Source organism: Macaca nemestrina, chromosome 4 (genome assembly GCF_043159975.1).
Source record: "Macaca nemestrina isolate mMacNem1 chromosome 4, mMacNem.hap1, whole genome shotgun sequence".
NCBI lineage: Eukaryota > Metazoa > Chordata > Mammalia > Primates > Cercopithecidae > Macaca > Macaca nemestrina.
Window position 1 is genome coordinate 16,267,835 of NC_092128.1, and position 24,485 is coordinate 16,292,319.

The 24,485-nt window shown below is 40.7% G+C and overlaps 1 long non-coding RNA gene and 1 gene segment (V, D, J or C); one reads left to right on the plus strand and one right to left on the minus strand.

The window, feature by feature from the left end:
• Positions 1-3,361: 3,361 nt before the first annotated feature.
• The window catches only part of LOC105471225 (uncharacterized), a 29,824-nt gene continuing 8,700 nt past the window's right edge, over positions 3,362-24,485 (plus strand). Inside the window, exon 1 of the long non-coding RNA XR_981038.3 lies at positions 3,362-3,617. This is a non-coding gene — a long non-coding RNA (uncharacterized lncRNA). The remainder of the gene's footprint in view (positions 3,618-24,485) is intronic.
• Positions 18,497-19,215, minus strand: LOC139362484 (T cell receptor beta variable 5-5-like). The segment is given in 2 exon segments: positions 18,497-19,005; positions 19,131-19,215. Coding segments are annotated over 2 exon segments (558 nt in total).

The window sequence follows — 24,485 nt, forward strand, 5'->3', positions numbered from 1 at the left end:
AAATGCCTCAAGTGAGCATGCGCACAACTCCAGTAAGAACACTACACGCGCATCCCCTCCCAAGTGCTGACCGGCCACTGAGTACACAGACAGCTTGCCCCAAGGAAAGAGCATCAAAGGAGGAGAAACACAAACCCTAGAACCATGGTGATGTGTAAAACCCCAAGTCAAGGGCTAACCAGGGCACTTAGGTCTCTCAGGTCACCCGCTTGGCCCTCTTCCAAGCGTACTTTGCTTCCTTTACTCCTGCTTTAAAACTTGCCTGGGTCTTTCCTCTGCCTTAAACTTCTGTCCCTTGGCCAAATTCTTTCCTCCTAGGAGGCTAGAATTGAGTTTACTGCAGACCCATATGGATTTACTGCTGGTTACATATACACCAAGGCCACAAATATGTATACCTATGCCTTCTTCCAAGAGTTTTAGCTTTTACATTTAAGTCTTTAATTCATTTTGAGTTATTTTTTGTTTATGGTATGAGACAAGATCCAACTTCACTCTTTTGCACATACATACACAGTTTTCTCAGTACCATTTACCATTCTTTCCCCATTGAATGGTCTTGGCTGGCACTCTTGTCTAAAATTAATTGCCCACAAATTTATGAATTTATTTGAGGGTTCTCAATTCTATTCCATTGATCTATATGTTTATCCTGTTCCAGAACCATACTGTTTTGAATAATGTAGTTTAGTAATAAGCTTTGAAATTGTGAAGTGTGAGTTACCCAACATTTTTTCTACTTTTACAACATTGTTTTGGATGATCTTGGTATTTGGGCCTTCCATGTGAATTTTTACTTTGTTTTGTCAATTTCCAAAAAAAAATTTACAACTAGAATTTTGAAATTTTGATAGAGATGAATCTATAGATCAATTTGGGGAGTGTTGCCACTTAACAATGTTAAGTCCTCCAATCCATGAACATAGAGTATCTTTCTATTAGGTCTTCAATTTCAACAATATTTTGCACCTTTCAGTCTACAAGTCTTTTCTGGTTTTTTTTTTGTTGTTGTTTAATTTATGCCAAGATATTTTATTATTTTGTTGCAATTATTCACATGATTCTGCTCTTAATTTCATTTTCGTCTCATTGCTAACATATAGACACACAACAGAACTTTTGGTATTAATCTTTTATTCTGCACCTTGCTGAACTTGCCTATTAAATCTAGTGGAGTTGTGTGTGTACGTGTGTGTGTGTACGTGTGTGTGTGTGAGAATTCATATTTTCTGTATACAAGATTATGTCAAGTGTCAACTGTAATTAGAGATTATTTTATGTCTTCCTTTCTAGTCTGATTGTCTCTTATTTTCTTAAAATGACTAATTTCTCTGGCCAGAATGAGGTTGTTGCATGTTGACTTTTTTTTTCTTTCAGTACTTTAAAAATGATGCTTTTCTATTTTTTCCACTGGATACCCCAGAAAAAAAAATTGTCTGTACTTTGCTAGACTCACCTGCTCCCAATAGACGAAAGCTTTATGGAAGAATTTCCACTCACCCATTACAGAGTGTGGCAGAGAATGCACACCTGCAGCTTCAGGTACCAGCTCTGAGAGTGGTGAGAAATGATGCTGAACTTGGAGTTCTGCCTGGATTCACATGCAGATTTTGTTTATTCTATTAAAGGATAGAAGCCATAGATGAATGGTTCCTGGATTAGATGAAGATCTATTCTAAATTTAAAAAGTTTAGATTCTCTATGGTCTAATTTTAAGCTACTTTTCTTGGTGTGTGTGTGTGTGTGTGTGTGTGTGTGTGTGTGTGTGTGTGTGTGCATGTAAGCCCTGAAGTGTAAGGCAGCAGTGAGTGAGGTCGCTGGTCATAGAATGAGCAGATAGTGAGTTTGTTTTGATTATAAGGATAGATGTGAGGATATCTCAAATGTGCCTCAATTTCAAAATGACCCCATTTGAATTTGTATGTCTCCCTTATTGAATATTCTCTTTCATCTGTGTTCCCTGGATTTGTTGGCCATATTTTTATTCTTGAAATCTGAGGGTCACCTTAATCCCTCTAATCTCCCTCACTTTTTACAGCAGACAGTGTTAAAATTTTGTTCATTCTATATCCCAAGAGTTTATTCTCCTCTTTCGAATTCTGTTACTATTGTTTCAGTTCAAAGTCTCATAATTTCCTGTCTAGGCAATTCCAATAATTAACTTTTTCTTTAGGAAATTTATTTTATTGTTTGTGCTATGAGACTTACCCTGCTAACACATTTTTGAGTGTATAATACAGTATTGTTAGCTATACGTTAAATGTGCTACCTTTTTTCTTTCCCATTTTAACATCCCTCCATTTAGTTGCTTTTGACAACTTTGTCTAATATGTAGATGGCTTAATTATTTTCTTGCTCAATAATGTGAAAAGATCATTTTTGAAATCAAAAGAAAATTAAAAATCTTTGGATTCTCTATGGCTTAATTTTAAGCTACTTTCTTGACTTCACCCCTAATGACATTACACTGTGCTCCGGTTTTGCTGACCTCATGTGTGCCTTCCCACTTCAGTGACAGTCCTGCTCCCTCCTCAGCCTAAACCTTCATTTTCTCATTCCAATAGCCAGTGCAAGCATCATTCAAAGGTTGCTTTAAAACATTCTTTTCCACCAATATTCTTGGTTTTCACCTCTAAGTCTGAGCAAATGCAGCACTTTCTTTAAGTCTATCTAGTGGGATTTCCCTCAGCTTCTACCACTTTTGTTTAAGTGTGTGTGCATGTGTGTGTGTGTGTGTGTATGTGTGTGTGAGTGTATCTGTGTGAGTGTATCTGTCTGTGAGTGTAGCTGTCTTTCTTCCCACTAAATGGTATGTTCCTAGAAGGGAAATTCTTCTTTGTGTTGTTAATAACATTTATCATAGTCCCTGATGTGCAGGAGCTATTATTTAATAACTCTCTAAATTAATTAAATTTCCCATTAGTCAAGACTCAGTTTATCCTCCCTAAAATTTCTAAGCAAGTGGACCTCAAAAGACACAAATCACTTTTTTTCTCTTTCCTGCACCATTCTCCCTTTAGCTGAGAAGTTACTTGAGTGCTTATAATATAATTGCATGGGTCTGGGGCTACTGGGTCTTCTCAAGAGCTCTGAGATTGACATGCACACCTGTTCTACTAGATAACTGAAGCCAGGATAATTTCCTATTGCAACCAGGTGATTGCATTACTCTGAGAAGCTGGTGTTGTAGGGGTAGCTTGCAGAGTCATTTTAGGTAGCAGATATTTTGCTGTGAATAAATGTATTAGCCTTGGGCAGACTGTCTACAAATGCTTAGGAATTACTTTTTCTGATCAATCATTTTACTCTAAGCAGCTATAAGCAAGCTGTGGCTCCGTTCTTGGATTTATCAATGCCACAATATGAGACATTCCTCAATGTCTTCCTAAGCTTGTCTTATTCTCAACTTCTGATTGGATATTGTCCTTTCTAGATGACTGAAAGACTGAAAAAAAGGCAGGAACTGCAGAAAGAGCAGAGAAGCAAGCCTAATGATGCAGTCATCAGTGAAAAGCTTCAAGCCAGGTCCCGGAACATCTGGAACTGGAATGCCCCACCTGCTCCCAGTAGAAAAGGCCACGTAACAAAGAATCTGGGGCCTAGGATGGGATCCGTAGGTATGTCTCATAAATAAGGGAGAGAGCTTATGTCTGTCTCTCTGTGGTTCCTCCACCCCAACCCAAATAGCCTGGCACATCACAGTCCCTGCATTAGCTCCTCCCTGTCAAGAAGCCCTACTTCCTGTGCAGCCCAAGCCAGGTGTCAGAAATGGTCAAAACAGCCACTCCACTAAATCCTAAGTATCTGAAGCTGGGTCTTAAGCATTGGCACTTTGTATCTACTCATCATCAATCAAAATATCTATCTCAGGTCACCATGGCAACTGTTCAATCTCATGCCAGCCTTCCCAAGTGTCAAAATTTCTGTTTAGCCACAAACAATGGCACTAGCATTTGTCCACACTATTGACAAGTTTGGTGGTCACTGTATAGGAAGGAGAAATAATGTGCTGTGTTCAAACCTGTAGGAACTGTTCTTATTCTTGTCTTTCTCCAGATAACTTGTAGTTTGTCTTCGAGCAATATTTCTGTACCTTTCAGCTTCCTATTTTCAACTTCCATTAGTCATCCTTCAGCTGTCATGCCCCTGGGCTTTTTCTCTCTGCTTGTTCTAGTTCCTTTCTCATTCTTTAAAATATGTATATATGTGTGTGTGTGTATGTATATATATATATGTGTATGTATATGTGTATGTATATATATACACACACACAAACATATACATATATATATGTATGTATATGTGTATGTATATATATACACACACACAAACATATACACACATATATATATAAATAAAATTTATTTATTTATGTATTTTTGAAAGGGAGTTTCACTCTGTCGCCCAGGCTGGAGTGCAGTGGTGTGATCTCAGCTCACTGCAAGCTCTGCCTCCTGGATTCACGCCATTCTCCTGCCTCAGCCTCCCGAGTAGGGAGGGGTCTATAGGCGCCCACCACCACGCCTGGCTAATTTTTTGTATTTTTAGTAGAGATGGGGTTTCACCATGTTAGCCAGGATGGTCTAGATCTCCTGACCTCGTGATATGCCCGCCTCAGCCTCCCAAAGTGCTGGGATTACAGACACGAGCCACCACACCTAGCCTTAAAATATATATATATATATATATATAAATATAAATTTTTATTCTTTTTTGAAATTTTCTTTTTAAAAAAAAATTTTAGAGACAGGGTCTCATTCTGTGACCCAGGCTGGAGTTTGGTGGCATGATCATATCTCTGTAGCCTTGAACTCCTGGGATCAAGAAACCCCCCTGCCTCAGCTTCCCAAATAGCTAGAACTACAGGTGTCAACCAGCTCACCCAGCTGGCTGGGTGTCATTCTTAATTCAACATGATGATAGTAGAGCAAATAGAATTAAATAAAATCCCTGATTACAAATGCCAGCTCTACAATCGGCTTAGGGTACATCCTGCACTTCCCCTCCTTAAACTTCAATTTCTTTGTTAGTAAAATAGGAATAAGTAATACAATTTTGAGTTGCTGGTATGGATGAAATGAAATACTATATGTGAAATATCTAGCATGGTACCTCACATATAGCGATATCCTGCCTAGATTTTTTGCCCTCTTCAACAAAGCCCATGCCACCTCTAATGAATATTACAATATGTTCTTCTAGGAGATTATTGAGCTGATTTAATATAACTGTTGTGATGATACACTATGTTTGCTTAGAAAGAAACTAAGGTCATTCTTGTAATCTTACTAGAAAAAAAGTTATTCCTTCATTTCCAATCTTTGCCCGGAAACGTACTCATAGTTGTGAGACATTGGACAAATTATTACTCTTTCTGAGCCTAAAAATTGGGGATAATAATACCTACACTAATAGTTCTCTTATTCACAATTAAGGGAACAAGTCCCATGTAGCATATGGTCACAGTATCAGCATATGTTGACCACATATGGTAATTTTGACATTTATGCTGATACTGTCTGGCACGGCTGGATTGACTGAAGCAGAATGACATCTCTGGACAGATTTCTTTCCACTTGGATGGAACAAGCAAAAGAAATGCACACTCGTTGTTTGTAGTAGATTTGAAGGTATCGCACAGTATCTGGGGGTAATGACAGAATAACCAGTCATGGAGTTACTTCCGTCAGTGGTCCAGTAAGAGCCAAACCATGAAACTCAGCAAAAAGCTGGAGCACAGCAATCCTAGATAATAACACATCATAATAGTAGGCCAAACCTAGGTATACTAGAGTTCGAGTTTTAGGCACCGTACTAGAGATTTTCATGAATTATTTTATTTAACCCAATACTATCAGGTAGGTATTATTATTGTTATTATTGAGACAGAGTTTCACTCTCGCTGTCCAGGCTGGAGTGCAATGGCACAATCTCGGCTCACCTCAACCTCTGCCTCCCGGGTTCAAGAGATTTTCCTGCCTCAGCCTCCTGAGTAGCTGGGATTACAGTCATGTGCCACCACACCCAGCTAATTTTGTATTTTTACTAGAGATGGGATTTCTCCATGTTGATCAGGCTGGTCTCGAACTCCCAACCTCAGGTGATCCACCTGCCTCGGCCTCCCAAAGTGCTGAGATTACAGGCATGAGCCACCGTGCTCAGCCTCAGGTAGGTACTATTATCTTCATTTTAGAGGTGAGCAAATGAGGCATAGAGAGATTGATAGTCTTGCTCATGTTTGCATAGCATTTGAGTAGAGAAGCCAGAATTGTGGTCTGCATTATTTTATTCCAGAGTCTATACTTTTAACTGTCACCTTCTAGTGACCCATGGCAGGCAGCATCACATACCTGGGTGGGCAGTGGACATTTGAACGTCTTCTTGCGGCATCCAGGATGAGACTTAACACTGTGAACACAGATAGTTCCTTTGAGAGAAAGGTATTTCTTTAATCATGAGTGAGTAGGGGTCAAAGACTATGACTATCAGGAGTCACATTGTCCAAGACATTAGGTGGAAGATCACTATCTTGTTATATATTATGCATGTTGAAGGGACATTTTTATTATGTATGGAAAATATATGAACATTTTTATTATTTATGAAAATATATATGAAACATATAAGTGCCAAGGTGAACACCAAAGACATTTCTGTAATTCTGAGGATTTCCAAGGCAGGCAATCAAGATGCCTTACTTGAGGGAGTGTCACTGAATAAGGAAATATTTTAAGATACCAAACAGAAGGCACAAGTTGGAAAAGAACCAAGTAAGAGAGGCAGAAAGAAAATTTGGTTCAAATGATGGGCACTGGCAGAAGGGGAGAGAGAAAGGGGCTGGCCTTGTTATGAAAGCCTTGTAGTCTCTGGGAAGAGCAGGAGCTCAAATGCTCAGAGAACCTGGAAACATACAATTAAAGCATGAAAATAAACAACAAATTACTCAGTAAACTGTAGAGTGCTAAATGAACATGAGGTACTTTTACAGCCAATGACATTGTTGGCAGGGTGGGCAGGAGACTGGAGAAAAGAGGGTGGATTTCTCTGGAAGGCCAATAAGTATATAACAATTCTTTTATCCTGTTTCACTTTTATTACTTATTTTACCCTGTTGTCACTGGCATGTGGTGACATTTATGTATTAGTAGATGAATGAGGGAAAGTCGACGTCGCTTGGTTTTCTTTACAGAGAAAGCAGGTCTGGAAATATCCTGGTAGGTTTATTAGCAGGCAGGAATTGGGAAATGTTGGAACACATTGAAAGGCAGTGGGTGCTGGGCAGACGGTGACAAAAGCGCTAAGAAGACCAAGCTGAGTTTTTAATTTGAGGCTTCATACACCACATATCGCTAATACAAACTATAAGTAGGGCTGGGATATATTTAAATAGTCAAATGACAAAAAGCAGACCAATGCTATAGCTTCGTGTTTATTTCTTCTATAATTTAAAAAATCTATTTCATTAAACCGAAACAAAGAAATGAAGGTACTGCAACATTAATACACAATCTACTGTTAACAGAGATGCTATCATTTGTATCATTATCTACAATGACTGTATAGTTTAATGTTCAAATTGAGACACTTTTGTATGTGAAAGAGGATGCTATTAACAATTACGCCAGGACAACAAGACTAAACCGGGATTGCGTGCTGAATCACGACGGCCCCTCGCCAGACTTTCTAACATGTTCCTTTACTGCCATCTAGCAGCAGTGGAGGGGATTGTAGGAAAGGTATAACACCTTCACATACCACATTTCAAATTAGCCTCAAAGTTGTGGTATGTAGGGGTTATCTATAATGTCCTTTGCAACCACATAGTTTCTGGATCTGTGTTATCTGCATATGTAATTATATTCATATTTGCCAGCCGGTAGTGATGTCTTCCATAGCAACCCTAATTGTCGCATGCGTAAAATAGCTGTAGATAGATAAATAGATTATACATACGCACATATATTTATATATAAAATATATTTTTTATATTTGTATTAAATAATATTTACATAAAATATATTTGCATATATTTATATAAAAATCTTATGTGATATAAATATATTGATATCAATAAATATATATTTATTGATATAAATTTATTCATATAAAATGTTATAATTTTTATGTTTCTATTAAATATAATTAAATATTTATGTTAAATATATATATAAATATTCTAATATTTATATAAATAAATAAATAGTGAGCCAAATAATCATAGTTGTATCAGATCTTAGAGACTAATTAGAGCAAGTCCCTAATTTTGAAGAGGAGGACACTGAGTCCCAGAGAAGTAAGGGCATTTGCCAGGATTTCACAGCTGGAGGGGAGTAAACAAAACCAGATTTGGGATTAGAAAGCAATTTTTCTGACTCCAATTCCAGTGTCTGTGAGTCTAGGGCCTACAAGAGAGAGAAAGGAACAGTTGAGTGTTTGAAATAACAGAATAAAACGTCACGCTCCCCTGGGCAGCCGTGTGAGGAACTGAATTTGCTAGGACAGTCCCCGAGTGGGGATTTCAGTCAGTGTTTCTCTGCCATCCATCCCCTAAGAGGGTCATGTTGCCCTCTGCCTTGCAGTTTGGTTTAGTCACTGCCCTCCAGGGAAAGTTGGTCTTGTTGAGGCGGTGGATCTGCAGTAGTCAGCAGGCTGTTCCACAAATGTACATGTCATTGTCTCTGCTGGGGTACGTTGGTGGGGGAAGAGTTTGCGGGAGAACTGTGTTTGAGATAACATCAATGGGAATGTTTTTGCGTTTTGGTAAGTAATATCAACCTCAGATATCTGGTCTCTGCACTTGGAAATTGCTTTGGGGGCCCTTCCTTCTAAACATGTGGATTCCTCCTAATCCACAGAATGTCTTGTTCTGTATTTGGGTAGTTTCGGGAGCCCATTGCCCAGTGTACCCATCACGACCATTTAAGACATTAATTCATGGTCTTGTACTCTCCTGGTAGCAGCTGCAGCCACATCTGGGGTAGGAAGATGAGGAAGAGGCTTTTGCAAATGTCTTCTTGGAGTTCAGTGGGGGAGGAGAGCAGCCAGAGAGTTTGCACCCTGGAGGGAAATGACTCAGTCACGCTGTGCCATCGCTACTGCGGAGATACATGGCTGAGTCCCTCGGCTCTGCAGGATGGATCTTCAGCATGGAAGACGTTCCGTTAGGTCTTTCAGCTGTGAATCGTTCCTTGGGCATCCCTGAATCAACTGCAATGCTTTAGTATTGGAAGGAAATCAGAAACTTCATTTCTTGCCTCTGTTGGTACCAGTGAACAAATATGTGACCAGAAGATGGATCGTACCTCAGAATCACTTCCTGTCCCATCTCGGTGAACTTGTGTCCAGGGGTCTGGCTGTCTGCAGGCTCTGAGTGTCCTGTGGAAGAAGACAGAAGCCATAGAAGGTGAAGGGACGCCCAAAGAAAACATCTTTTTTTTTTTTTTAGACAGGGTGTTTCTCTGTTTTCCAGGCTAGAATGGAATGTCGTGATCTCTGCTCACTGCAGCCTCCACCTCCCAGGTTCAAGTGATCCTACCACCTCAGCCTCCCAAGTAGCTGGGACTACAGGAGCACGCTACTGTGCCCGGCTAATTTTTGTATTTTTTGGTAGAGAAGGGGTTTAGCATGTTGACCAGGCTGGTCTCGAACTCTTGACCTCGGGTGATCCACTCACCTCAACGTCTCAAAGTGCTGGGATTGTGGCTGTGAGCCACCACGCCCAGTCAAAAACACCTTTTATGCAAGTTTTTTGTATACCTGGACTCACCTGCCCCCAAGAGACACAGGGTCACCCAGCAGAGGAGCTAGATATCCATGGCGAGGTCAGGCAGGGCAAGGCACTCCCAGCGATGGGTTCTGATGTTCAGTAGCAAAGAGCAGTGAAAGTTCTGGGTTCCCTTGGCCCCATGAGGTAGGATCTGGCCGTGACATCATGTCCCCAGCAACACCCACAACCTCAGGGCACCTTCCATAGGAGATGGGGATCCTTGGTTCAAATATTTGGCCTCATCCTTATATTGCTACACGGATGATGTTAAACAAGGCTCCAATCCCACTTGCAGGTGCTTAGGAAAGTTGAAGATTAAGGAAAACATGAGAGGAAGTGCAAAAGGAAAGAGAAGAAAGTGAGAATTTAAAAATGAAGAACAAAATTGTAAAACACTACAGAAGATTTGCAATGTTATTAATCTTATGAAGTCCTCGGGGCAGAACTTTAGCACAAACAGAAATACTCAAGAGCAATGATATATATTCCTAAAACCCACCAACAAGAAATTTCGACTCTGAAATTCTGACCCTGTCCTAGAATATACCTGTTTAACCCCTCCCTCAGGTGACACTGAGAAAAGTTGTCTCAGACCACACTTCACAATTTTTTCTTTTCTTTTCTTTTGAGACAGACTCTCCCTCTGTTGCCCAGGCTGGAGTGCAGTGGTGCAATCTCGGCTCACTGCAACCTCTGCCTCTGAGGTTCAAGAGATTCTCCTGCTTCAGCCTCCTGAGTAGCTGGGATTACAGGATCCCACCACCATGCCCAGCTAATTTCTGTATTCAAAATCTTTTCAGTAGAGATTTTTAAAAGGCTAAGCAAAAAAGAAGACCATTTTCCCATTAAACTAGAATGTTAAACCTTAAATAGAATGAGAAGAATTTTCCTGGGAAAGAGAATATTAAATGGATAGATTTAGTTTCTGGGAACTGCATTGAAAACAAAAAGAACAGAGAGAAAATGAGAAACCTAGCTGAAAATGATGTAAATGGAACTGAGCAAAAATTAATGCTTAGGACTTAGGGCATGGTCAGTATTGTCAAGAGCTTCAAAGCGATCAAGCAGGCAAAGAAACACACATGTCTCTTTTGGTCTGGTAAGTATGTAATTTTAATCTTTAGGAGAACAATTTTGTTAGAATGGAAATATTTCAAGAAAAAGCTGAAGATGGCATCTAGAGGAGTGACTTCTCTGTGACAAAAGCAAAGATGTAGACCACCAACAGCAAGACTGGGCTTGAGGAAGAGAAGGAAAAGGATCTTGAAATGAAAAGGTGTAATATTAAATAGATCAGAAAAGTGATAAAGTGAGAACTTCTGTTTGCAGGGGTCAGAGTGATTTTTTTTTCCGAAGAAAAGAAGTAACTTTGGACTTCTGGAAGTAAGACAACTGGGTTCAACTTATACTGAAATAAGAGTAGATGTTACTGGAGAGAATAAAGGAATTTCTCTCAAGGCGAATACTAGGTGGTGACCAGATCTGTGAACAGATTGGATTATCAAATGTTAGCAGAGTTATTTTGAATTCTATAACTGCTCAACATAAGTGTGTCTCCTGCCTAGGTAATGTTGTTACCATAATGCCTCATTAGGAATATTGATGTTGAATACATTGCTGCTCGTTATAATTTGAATCATATACCTAAAGATTTTTTAATTGTCTGTGCATTGATATGTTTTACACCAAGAGCACATTAATCTGTTCTCCTTCAGTGCCATAAAGGCCAGTTAGCAAATTTGTAGGAGCTGAAGTTGTCACACTTAAAATGAACATGCTTTTTGTGTTATCTAGGATTAATTTTTTTCTTCTATTTTATTTTATTTATTTATTTATTTATTTGAGACAGAGTTTCACTCTTGTTGCCCAGGCTGGAGGGCAGTGGCGTGATCTCGGCTCACCACAACCTCCCCCTCCCAGGTTCAAGAGATTCTCCAGCCTCAGCCTCCCGAGTAGCTGGGATTACAGGCATGTGCCACCATACCTGGCTAATTTTGTATTTTTAGTAGAGATGGGGTTTCTCCATGTTGGTCAGGCTGATCTCAAACTCCCAGCCTCAGGTGATCTGCCCTCCTTGGTCTCCCAAAGTGCTGGGATTACAGCCGTGAGCCACCACACCTGGCTGGTTTAATTTCTTAAAGAAAGATTAACCCGATCTTTTAAGTGGTCTGATATTGTTCTAAATACTAAGGTTTTGATCCTCTCTCCAAACCTTCTCTTTTCCCAAGGTCTCCACATTCCAGAAAATGTATTAATTATCCCTGACTTCTCACTTGTGATGGGTGCCTATTGGATGTTCTGACTGTATTCCACCCCTTGAAATCCTTGGTCCACAAGGTCAGAGGGACAGGCTCCCAGATACCATCTTGTTCAAAATAACTCAATTCCCTTGGATTTCCAAGAGCACGTTATTGAGTAAAGCAGGATCACATTTCCCACCCCCACACCCCCCGCACTCTAGATTTGTAATCTAGCATGAGAGAAAGTCAGGTTAGTCTCAATTGACTGGAGGACTAACATCTGAATCTGCAATTTTCTAATCACTGTGAGACCTAAGAAACAGAAAAGACTACTTATAATAAAAGAGAACAATCAGGTGGACAAGGTATATAAAAAATAAGTTGTCAGTTGGCCATGCCATGGTTCTAAAGTTTCTTTCTTTCATTCTCCTGCCTCAGCCTCTGGAGTAGCTGGGACTACAGGTACCTGCCACCATGCCCGGCTAATGTTTTTTTTGTTTTGTTTTGCTTTATTTTTAATACAGACGGGGTTTCACCATGTTAGTCAGGATGGTCTTGATCTCCTGACTTCGTGATCCGCCCGCCTCAGCCTCCCAAAGTGCTGGGATTACAGGCGTGAGCCACTAGTTCTAAGGTTTCATTGCAGTTTATTTCTGGGAAGTTCCTGTGTTCTTGCTTTGCGGTTCTATGGGACATACATTTAGCCTTATAATACATTCCCCTTTGGCTTAAGCTAGTTCTAGTTTCTGTTATTTCCTTCCAATCTAGTACACTACCTGCTTCCTGAGCTGGGTCTGTGATGAGTTTGTGCCCTAAGATTAGCTAATATTTAACACTGTGGATTGGCTGCTGGCACAAAAATACGCTGCTGAATCCTTCAGCTTCGTAGCCTGGATCTCAAGGCTACAGGGTGAATTTGGGGGGCACTTAGCTGAAAATCTTTCCTTGGGCATCCCTGTTTCATCAAAGACATTTTCATTCTGGAAGGAAATCAAGAACTTGAACTCTTTTTTCAGGACCCGTTGGTACCAAAAAAAGTAATTGTATCCTTTTATTGGGGCACAATATAATTTTGCTTTCTGTCCTTCCCCTTTGACAAGATGTTTTGGAGTCTGGGTGACTTCTTCACCGGGAGAACCTGTAAAGAAAGCAGACGGGAGTTGGAGACTGAGCCCGTGAGGGAGTTTGATGACATGGATGAAAGGCTTAGAGCAGGGAGCTGACGATTGCAGAACAGGGACTTACCTGCAGCCAGGAGACAAAGGATTGTGAAGTAGGTGAATATGGGGCTCATGGCAGAATCAGGGGAAGAGCAGGCAGCTCTCTGTGTGGCTCTCTCCACCTCTATCGGCAGCTTCTCTGTGACGTGATCACTTCGTAGAATCCAATTGCCTTTGGCATCCTGCTGTATACAAGTAACACAAATTAACAGGATATACGAAACAATTGCATTCAGCCACTGGAAAGCAGGCAGCACAGAACTGTAATTCTGCCAAAGCACCAAAACACGGGGGCAATTTCTGCACACAGAGAGTGGGGAACAGAGCAACAGAGCATGGCAAATTTTGAGTTGCGGAAACAGGTTACAAAATCAGCAGGGGCTGAGGCAACTAGAATTTTCAAGGAAAGATCACCAGAGAGGAGGAAGCTGCACAAGAACTCCAGATGTCTAGAGGAATTATCTTAAATTTTGGGCTAAACAGTAATCTGTGTCTGTGTAGGGAAAAGCTTTAAAAGGCATTGGAGAGAAACCCCAGAAAGGCTTCACCAGCATCCGCAGAATGTCCATGCTCTAGTAATGAGACAAAATTAGGCGAGAGCAGGAGTTGGTGAACTACAGCCCACGGTCTGGACACCTATTTCTGTAAACTGTTTTAGGGGCAGGGAGCAGGAGGGTAGACGTAGTTCCAGAATGGCTTCGTGAGGAGCTTTAAATACCCTGTCCCCAGAGAAAAAGACGTAACTGCTGAAGATTTAAAAATAACCATTGGGGAATCTCTGAAAATTCATGAGTCACGATCAATTACCTGAATCTGATCTTGGGTTAATACTTCTTGGCCTCTTAGAGACTTGGAAACATCTAGTGTTGTTAATCTCTATAGGTGGTGATGTAATAAACTATTCCATAGTAGGGATATCTGCATTGTCTTTCAAAATTAAAATAAGGATGAGGACACATTCATTCTCATCCTCTGAAACCGACAATCTATAGCTAGGAGGTACCAATTCTTTCTTATACTTGTGAACCTTATGCACTCAAACATCCATTTTTCCAATCCATCATTATAAGTATTTTAGCCCACTAAAGACCATAAGAGGCCGGGCGCAGTGGCTCAAGCCTGTAATCCCAGCACTTTGGGAGGCCGAGACGGGTGGATCACGAGGTCAGGAGATCGAGACCATCCTGGCTAACACGGTGAAGCCCCGTCTCTACTAAAAAATACAAAAAACTAGCCGGGCGAGGTGGCGGGCCCCTGTAGTCCCAGCTACTCGGGAGGCTGAGGCAGAAGAATGGCGGGAACCCGGGAGGCGGAGCTTGCAGTGAGCTGAGATCCGGCCACTGCACTCCAGCCTGGGCGACAGAGCGAGACTCCGTCTCAAAAAAAAAAAAAAAAAAAAAGACCATAAGATAGTGGCTTTTAGAAAGCTATTCTGGTAGATTTCAGAAATCCCGTTTCTTCTGAACAAGCTGTGGTACTTTATATTTTGTATTACTATTAAAAATGTAAATCAGACTCTAATAATTTTAATATATCTTCTAAAGCACCACATCTAACGTTTGAATATAAGTCCTGCTTATATGCCACATAAGTGGTTCATCAACAGATTCATATTAGGGAAAATAGTTAAATGCATTGTAAATAATGCATGACCCAGACAATTTATTTGTCTTAAATTCTGGCGCAAAGTTTTAGCAGTTCGAATTTTCCTACTTGATGAGAAAACTGTGAGACCGCATCCATGTTCCTATGAGGGAAGTTTCTCCTCTTTCTTAGGGCATGGATTCATGAGAGTGAGGTTCTGTCTTGTCTAGGCTTGCCCTTAAATGCAGAGAGCTATACAGCTGTAGGATTCCTCACAAGTCTAGATGATACAGATGTCTGCCAGACTGGGTTTGCACTGGCCAGTGTTAAGGTAACAGGTTCCTTATCCAGAGTGGCATTGTTCTCATCACGTACATCTCTTTGGTTTATAACTTCCAGGAGTTTAAAATCAGTCTATCTGGCTTGTTTATTACCTTATTTCCAGAACCTGGAACAATGTCTGTTATACAGGAGTTCCTAAATACATATTTGCTGAACAAATGACATAAGAATGAACATCCATAGGCAGTCTAAGTCCTGAGTCTTGTTTACACCATTGTAAGTTTCATCACTCACATCTGAGTGTCACTTCTCTTTCTATCTCTGTAATCAGGATATCCATAGAGTCTGGGAGCAGGGGCTGGAGAGGAAAATGGGGTTGAATATTGGATTACCAGAGGAAGGTGTGGAAAAAGACTACAGTGTTAGTGGCCGAGGCAGACAGGCTATCTATGCCCAGGACTCACTGCCCTCAGGAGGCAAAGGGACTCACAGCAGAGGAACCTGGTGCTATAAGGCAGGCTTGGAGCAGCAGCGGGCCCTCAAGCTTCAGAGCTCTAAAGGCTCTGCCTCCAAATTCTGTGTGGTGTTTGTATTTTGTCTCTATTACCTACAGCTCTCTAAAACCCTGCACGTATTTGCTTGGCAAGAAATTGGAAAATTTTTAAGGATCAAAGAGGGGTCTCAGACTCTCAGATAAAATAAAACAGGGTTAGTTTTTCTAGGTTAAACTAATGTGTGGTCAGCACTAACAGCATAACTCAGAGAATATACAGGTGGCTAGTTCATGTCTACGCTTAATGAGGAAGCCAGGCAGGCAGGAAGAAAGGAAAGAAGGAGGGAGGGAAGATTGAGAAGGACAAGAGAGAAATCTATTTTTATTGAACCTGAGCTTCCTCCAGAAAGACAGGCTTTATGCAGGTCATATAAATTAATCAATCATCTCTAAATAGTATGGTTCCAAATTGTATGGTTCATATGGAAGAACCATGAAAAGGTCTAAGCCAGCCTCTCTAGCTAAATCCAGGGTTCTAGTCCCTGTGGTGAACGTGCTAAACCTGTAGGTCTCTTCTCTCTCGGTTGGGCAGGAAGAGGGTGGGTGTATATCTGTGATACCACCACGCGTACCCACTCTCGGACTCCAAGTGTCGTTTTTGACATAGTCAGCTTGCAGTTTATGGTGACCCTTTCCTCGTATCTCACAGCTTTCTGGACTGCATGTTGGGCTAGTCTGGATAAAGGATGCTCTACAGCTTCTCTCACCACTCTTGGAGGCAGCTGATTTTCTGCCTGCACCTGTCCCCGCACAGACTGTCACTTCTTCATCCATGTTCCATCCTCGTAGGTTCCCTACCATGCATATAACCATGGTTCAAAGTTTACTATTTGAGGAAAACACCTCACATCTCTACAAGTTAAAGAGTTTATGTTTAATTTCTCACCTTCTAAAGGAGACTCATTCATCTTCAAAGGATCCCTTGGGATCAAGATTTAAGTTCTGCATTTTTTACCCTTCATCCTCCCAGGTTTATCCCAAAGACCTTCTTACTCTGTGTTGGTCCTCAGTGCAACTCAGTGCTAGTCACCAGTGAGGCATAGTCACCAGGGCTCACCCCTCTGGCCAAGACCCAAAGAAAAGCGAGGGCAATGTTGGTGAGAGTGTGGAAGTCTTCCGGTTTATAACCATTTACCTTCCTATTCGAAGGTCTGACTTAGAATCCATGTAAACTCTGAAGAGAGAATGAGCCTGGGAAGTAAATTGTCTACATTTTGATCCTGGCTCTATCACAAACGAGATACATGATAAAGGGCTAGTTACTTGTCTGTGTCTCAGTTTCCTCATGGTTAAATGAGTGAGGTTACAATAGTACTAATTTTCTGAGGTTGTTGTAAAACTTACATGAACTATAAATATATGTGAAGAAGACTTAAGGTCTAGCATGTATTAAGTGCTTAGTAAATGTTAGCCGTCATTATATTATCATTAATATCATTAAAGCAAACAATTTGTAAAAGCTCTTTTGTAATGGATCTTGTCATGTTTTTCCTATATTATCTTTTTTTTAAAAATTAATTTATTATTATTATACTTTAAGTTGTAGGGTACATGTGCATAACGTGCAGGTTTGTTACATATGTATACTTGTGCCATGTTGGTGTGCTGCACCCATCAACTCATCATTTACATCAGGTATAACTCCCAATGCAATCCCTCCCCCCTCCCCCCTCCCCATGATAGGCCCCAGTGTGTGATGTTCCCCTTCCTGAGTCCAAGTGATCTTATTGTTCAGTTCCCACCTATGAGTGAGAACATGCGGTGTTTGGTTTTCTGTTCTTGTGATAGTTTGCTAAGAATGATGGTTTCCAGCTGCATCCATGTCCCTACAAAGGACGCAAACTCATCCTTTTTTATGGCTGCATAGTATTCCATGGTGTATATGTGCCACATTTTCTTAATCCAATCTGTCACTGATGGACATTTGGGTTGATTCCAAGTCTTTGCTATTGTGAATAGTGCTGCAATAAACATACGTGTGCATGTGTCTTTATAGCAGCATAATTTATAATCCTTTGGGTATATACCCAGTAATGGGATGGCTGGGTCATATGGTACATCTAGTTCTAGATCCTTGAGGAATCGCCATACTGTTTTCCATAATGTGCAAAATTTTACATTTTTGGATAGCCATATAACTATATTTGCTGCTTTTTTTCTCAGAATACATTCTCATTGAGGGATTTTAATTATCAAGTAATTTGTAATTATATACTTCCATGTGACAATTTATGAGGTTGCAATATTTCTCACTCAGCATTTTGTTTATCTTCGTTAAGGGGAGCAGGATCTTCCATCTTCTTCCCTCCTGTAGTTTTTCTTATTGACTTTTGCTGGCACTCTTATGCACCTTAATGACATTGTTACTATCTTCCATACAGATGGCTCCATGATCTTCATCTCCAAATGTACTCTATTTTCAGCATCGTTTCTTTATATATTTATGATTTCCATTTGGTCATCACAATAGTACCTCCAGCTCCAGATATGAACAGATTAATGTATGGTCTTCTTTTTTTTCCCTCTCCAATGTGGTTTTTCCTCTGAGAGATTTTTATCTTGGGACACCTGTGCTTTCATTCTCCCATTAATGAGGTAGTTGCTCCAGGTCTGGGCTAAAAACGTGTATTCTCCAGGAGGATGAAATCCTATGAAACTTAATCGAATGCCAGAGACTTGAGTTTATACGACATTGGGTCTCCATCATTCTTCACATATCACCTCTTATATTTCTAAGCCTCTGACTTAGATTAAAACAATGAAAAAAAGAAAGAAAAAATTCCTATTCGTCTTCTGAAAAGGATAGCATGGGTTCTAAATGTAATTCTGGGAAAATACCACCAACTGAATGTTAGGCATGTATAACCACTTTTCCATTCTTGGCGTAACTGTCAATGGTTTTTATTGGTTTGTACTCAACTCTGTCTACAGATGAGATATTGACAGTCACAAACCCACTTCCTATTGTTGTGAGAGGTGGCGGGGGAGAAGTCCTAGAGAAAGCACCTGGATCTGGGAAACAATGAGGTTTATGAACAAAGGGGAGGCAGCACTGCACCTCTGTGTCTTTGCTGCTGGCACACAGGTACACAGCTGCATCCTCCAGGCCTGGTGAGCGGATGTCAAGAAAGCAGAAAGAAGTGTTTGGCCTCCTGGATTGGAAGTTATCAGGGGTGTCTGCTTCATTGTTAAAATCTTTGTCATAGTAGTAGAACAGCAGCTTTGGGGCCTGACTTGGCTTCTGCTGGTACCAGTACATGACCTTATGGTTCAGATTCTGAGAACAACTCAAGGTCACTGGCTTTTCCAACTGAGTAACCTGGTATCTTGGGTTCTGGATGACCATGACATCCCCATGACCTGTAGAGAAAGAAGACAAATTTGGAGTCAGAGTTAAGGAGAACAGTGTTACTGCTATGAATGAAAGGCGTAGACTGAGGACAAGATAGCTTTAGTCAAAGATTTCCTTTCTGCCCAGTGCTCACCTGTTCCAAGGAGACAAAGGGCCATCCAGTGGAGAAGCCCAGGACTCATGGCGGGAATACCACCTCATGCAGGAATGAAGCATCTGTCTGTCTCAGGCTCTGATTCCTGGGTTGAGAGGCGGGAGTTTAGAGAGTCTCCAATCCCTGATAGGCAGATTCGCCTGTGATGACTGTTGCTGTTGACTTTACAGGGGCCAGGATCATTCCTTGTTGCAATGTGATACACAACTTCCTACTTTGCAGGTACATGGGCTTGTCTGGAACAGGGATGGAACAGATATTTATTTTCTATATCATTTGCTGCTTCTTTGAGACAGGTGTCCCCATATTTGCCCCATCCCTGTCTCTGTCCCATGTTCTTCCAGTTCTCCTCCCTTTACCCCACTTTTCTCACATCCTAAAAAGCAGCCCAGGGGTTTCTCCATATAGCATTTGCTAAAGTCTCACTCAAAAACCATTAAGATAGTGCCTTTGCTTTTTGCTACTCACATTAAAGATGGATGAATGTGATTAGGTACTTAGTGTATTTACTATAGAAAATTAATTTCTATTTACACCATGAAATATATTTAAAAATATTGGTGCCTAGATTTAGGAAAACTGATTACATAATATTTGTAGTACAGAGATATATGTGGTAAGTAGGGTCTGTATCTGACCTAGTCCAGGAACTGTGCAAAATGATACTTGAGAAGAGGGGCCTTCTGCCTGTAATTATTGTAGGTGTCATCTAGAGCTTGACCACTCAGTGTGGTCATAGACTGGCAGCTTTGGCATCACTTGGACTCTTGTTCAAAATACAGGGAATCTTAGGCTCCAACCCTGACTGATTGGATTACATTCTGCGTTTTAACAAGGTCATAATTTACATGCACCTTAAAGTTTGAGGAGCACTGGGCTAAGAGGATTTTGGAGATGGTGGAGAAATATATGCAGAGCAGGATGTTGAGGACACATTGTAAGAAATGATATTATGTAAAGATGATTCAGATACACTCAATTGCATGGTGGCCTTCCTAAGTATATCGTTTCTTTTTTGTCCTGAAGGCGACAATTAGAAGTTGACTATTAGGAGCTTGCTGGACTAGCTGCTATGAATCTGTACCTTTCACTGGTCTGATTGAGAGAAGAATAAGGATCATCCATTTCAAGTCTAAGGTGGCAATCCATGGTATTTTAGTGGTCTAGGAACCTATAGAAGACTCCCTATTATGAAGATACCAGTTCTTAAATTAATATATAGTTTTAATATGATTTCATTCAAAATATCAGATTGGATAAGGCTGATAATAATTTTAATAAACATGAAAATTTGAAACTGTATCATAAATGACATTTGTAGGCACAGTGTGGCAAACAGTAGGAAATATTTGATGCTAGAGGTGACTGTTTTCAAGGTTCCCATGGCCTGGGTCTTGCCTGACTTCCATCATGGTTGAGGAGATTATTACAGCAGCATGCCTGTTGTCCATTAATGGAACCCCATTGGTAAGCTCTGTCTACCATCACAGGGTGAGTCTGGTCCATCTGTGTAGCCAGCTTGGTCAGCATCGTATGCATGTAGCCTCACCATCCTCACGGCACCCTGCTGAGCCCACTGCCAACACCACTTCAGGACAATGAGAGTGATGGGCACTGGGAAGCATTGAAAGGCTTTCAATTCCATCTTATCCAATCATATGCTGTGTATTTATGACTGTAGACACTTACATCCAGACAGACAGGTTCTCTTAGGGATTCTGTAGGAAATACCTCATTAGTTCTTGCAATTTGTTCTGGGTGTGGCCTCATGTGGTGTCATGCCCAGGGGTTGCTTCAGAGTTGCCATCTCTCACCTGTCCAGGTTTAGGATGAACTTCCTGTCATAGGGTAATAATTAAGACAGAACCTTTACTGATGAAAGGAAAAACGTAAAGGCCAAGGGCAGCATGGGAGGAGAAGACCCAGATCCTCCTATCACGTCATCCTCCTATCATGTCAAAGAGAGGTGTGCTGGGTTCAGGGGTCCAGGCTGCTTAGCACTAGACATTCGAGGTTTGAAGTATCAGCTGTTTATAGGAGTTGCCATCCTTGACTTCTTCGTGTATACTTTAAATTGCAGCTTTTATCACTTCCTGGAAAGTCCAAAGACCTTAGAGCCCTTATCTTCATTTATTCTTTCCATCTTTTATGCCAGTATTCTTCGTTATTCATAGCTACTCTAAAAATAGCTATTAACTGGAACATGAAGACATATTTGAGGCTTAATCAGAATAAAAGTTGATGTTTTGGAGTGTGCTCAAAAGTTTTGGAGACCTAATGGACAACACAGTGACTATAGTTAATGATTATTGTACACTCGAAATTTTCTGAGAGTAGATCATTTTCACCATACATACACACACAAAAGTAACTTTATGAGGTGATGGATATGTTAATTAGCTTGAGTGTGGTAATCATTTTGCAATGTATATGTATATAAAAACATCGCCTTGTATACCTTAAATATACACAATTTTTTTCTGTCAATCATACCTTAAGAAAGATTAACAAATAAAATAACATGACAAAAATTGTACATAAAGATACCACCTGAGCTAACAGAACTATAGAGCCACTGTCTGCCCATTACAGGATAGAACATTCGGTGTCTATAGTATGAAATGGCAAAGCACTGAATTAAACTTCCACTTGTTAGATTTTGGAGTTGAAGCAATGTACCCACCAAGAACTTGTTTTGCCTCATAGCTGCTATTTTTAAATATAATGGAGAGATTACAGAGTGGAAAAATAAATCAATAATTTAGTTACTTATGATGACCTTGGATTACATAACACAATAAAAGGAAAGGCACCTGTTAGAGTTCTCTAGCTGAAATTTTGAACAAAAACTAATGTCCAGTATGTGACTATGCTACCTGTTAGAGTTCTCTAGCTGAAATTTTGAACAAAAACTAATGTCCAATATGTGACTATGCTACCTGTTAGAGTTCTCTAGCTGAAATTTTGAATAAAAACTCATGTCCAATATGTGACTATGCTTTAGAAATCCATTTATCTTTGTTCTTGTCATACTAAAGGAGTTGATGGACAAGTTTCAAGCAAGATATGTTTGTGATGCCTGTGACAGAAACAATATACCTATTCATATTACATGTCCACATAGGAAGAGAGAGTACTGATTGTCTAAAAATTGGGTCTTGATTATTAGAAAAGAAAACAGGTTTTCAATCGCTTGAAAAAATAAAAATCCAAGCCCACTTGAAATATTTTCTCAGTATTCATTTGCATAATCAGTATTAGGATATGAGTTCAATAATAATTTGAGGTTCTAAATAACAATCAGACTGGGAAAATGAAACTTATTATTATAGTGAATTTCAGGATTGTTTGCAAAAACGTGGCTGAAACACGAGCAGAATATTGGAATCCAGATGTTAAAAGAAGGCAGTTGAACCAAGTAGAATGTGTTATACTATTAGGTCCCACTAAGAATTACATATTCCAGGCCAGGCATGGTGTCTCATGCCTATAATCCCAGCACTTTGGGAGGCCAAGGCAGGAGGATCACTTAAGCCAAGAAGTTTGGGGCTAGCCTGGGCAACATCGTGAGACCTGTCCCTACAAAAAACGCAAAAATTAGCTGGGTATGATCAGGTACACCTATAGTCCCATCTACTAGGGAGGCTGAGGCAGGAGGACTGCTTGAGCCCAGGAAGTCGAAGCTGTGGTGAGCCGTGATCACACTGCCATAACACTCCAGCCGGGGTGACAGAATGAAACCCTGTCTCAAAAAGAACAAAAGGCTGGGCACGGTGGCTCACACCTGTAATCCCAGCACTTTGGGAGGCTAAGGCAGGTGGATCACTTAAGGTCAGGAGTTCAAGACCAGCCTGGCCAACATGGTGAAACATGGTGTCTATTAATAATACAACAATTAGCCGGGCTTGGTGGTGGGTGCTGGTAATTCAAGCTACTTGGGAGGCTGACGCAGGAGAATCACTTAAACCCAGAAGGCAGAAGTTGCAGTGAGCTGAGATTGTGCCATTGCACTCCAGCCTGGGTGACAGAGCAAGACTCTGTCTCAAAAAAAGAAAAAAAAATAAGAATATATATTCCTATTGCAGCAACTGGAAGTGATCTCTAAAAATGTTCTGTATCAACTGACATGTATCTATTTATAGTGCTAACTGTATTTTTTTTTTTTTTTTTTTTTTTTTGAGACGGAGTCTCGCTCTGTCGCCCAGGCTGGAGTGCAGTGGCTGGATCTCAGCTCACTGCAAGCTCCGCCTTCCAGGTTCATGCCATTCTCCTGCCTCAGCCTCCCGAGTAGCTGGGACTACAGGGGCCCGCCACCTCGCCCGGCTAGTTTTTTGTATTTTTTTAGTAGAGACGGGGCTTCACCGTGTTAGCCAGGATGGTCTCAATCTCCTGACCTCGTGATCCACCCGTCTCGGCCTCCCAAAGTGCTGGGATTACAGGCTTGAGCCACCGCACCCGGCCGCTAACTGTATTTTTTAACATTACAAACCCAGACCCTATGTGGACAGAAAATTAGCATTAACCTCTGATAATGGACTTGGCTGTTCCACTCTAAAATGACATTGTTTTAAAGTGTTTGGAAATTTATAAATGCTAGACAAAAGCAACCTAAACTCATCACCACCATTACCAGCGTCACCACTATCACCCTTACTAGCATCATCATTGAGCAACATAAAAGCCTGTAGTAAATGCATTTTTATTCACTATTTTTATTTTCATCAGAAAGACTTGTTTATCTTACTATAAGAAGGGATATAAAGATGTGGCCTCACAGTCAGAGTCACAAACCTTTCAGAGCAACAGGATAAACAAGAAGGCTGCTGTGCTTTATAACCAGGGCAACATAACACTTCAAAAAATAAAACCAGAAACACATAGATTGAGTTCTGTTTAAAGAACTTCAGAGATCCCCCAAACTACAAGTATTTTCATCCAAATCTTCTTGGAATACTCTTGTATTTCATGAGTTAGTTCTGGTTCTTTATCTCCCCTCCCTTGGGGGAGGAGGCACAGGGAAAGCCTTCCTTTTGGGCGGCTGTGAGTTGAGAGGAGAAGGCTATGGTTTTGTACAGCAAGGACATGACTGTGAAGCACTGTGTCTTGGCTGCTGGCACAGAAATAAACTCCAGAATCCTCCAGTTCTGCAGGCTGCACCTTCAGAGTAGAATACGTCCCTCCAGTCCTTTCAGCTGAGAATCGCTTGTTGGGCATACCGGACTCATCCTGCATAGACGCTCTCAGAAAGTATATCAGAAATTTTATTTCTTTTCCCATAACACGTCGATACCAATAAAGATAATCATGTCCAGAAATTGGGTCACATCTCAGAGT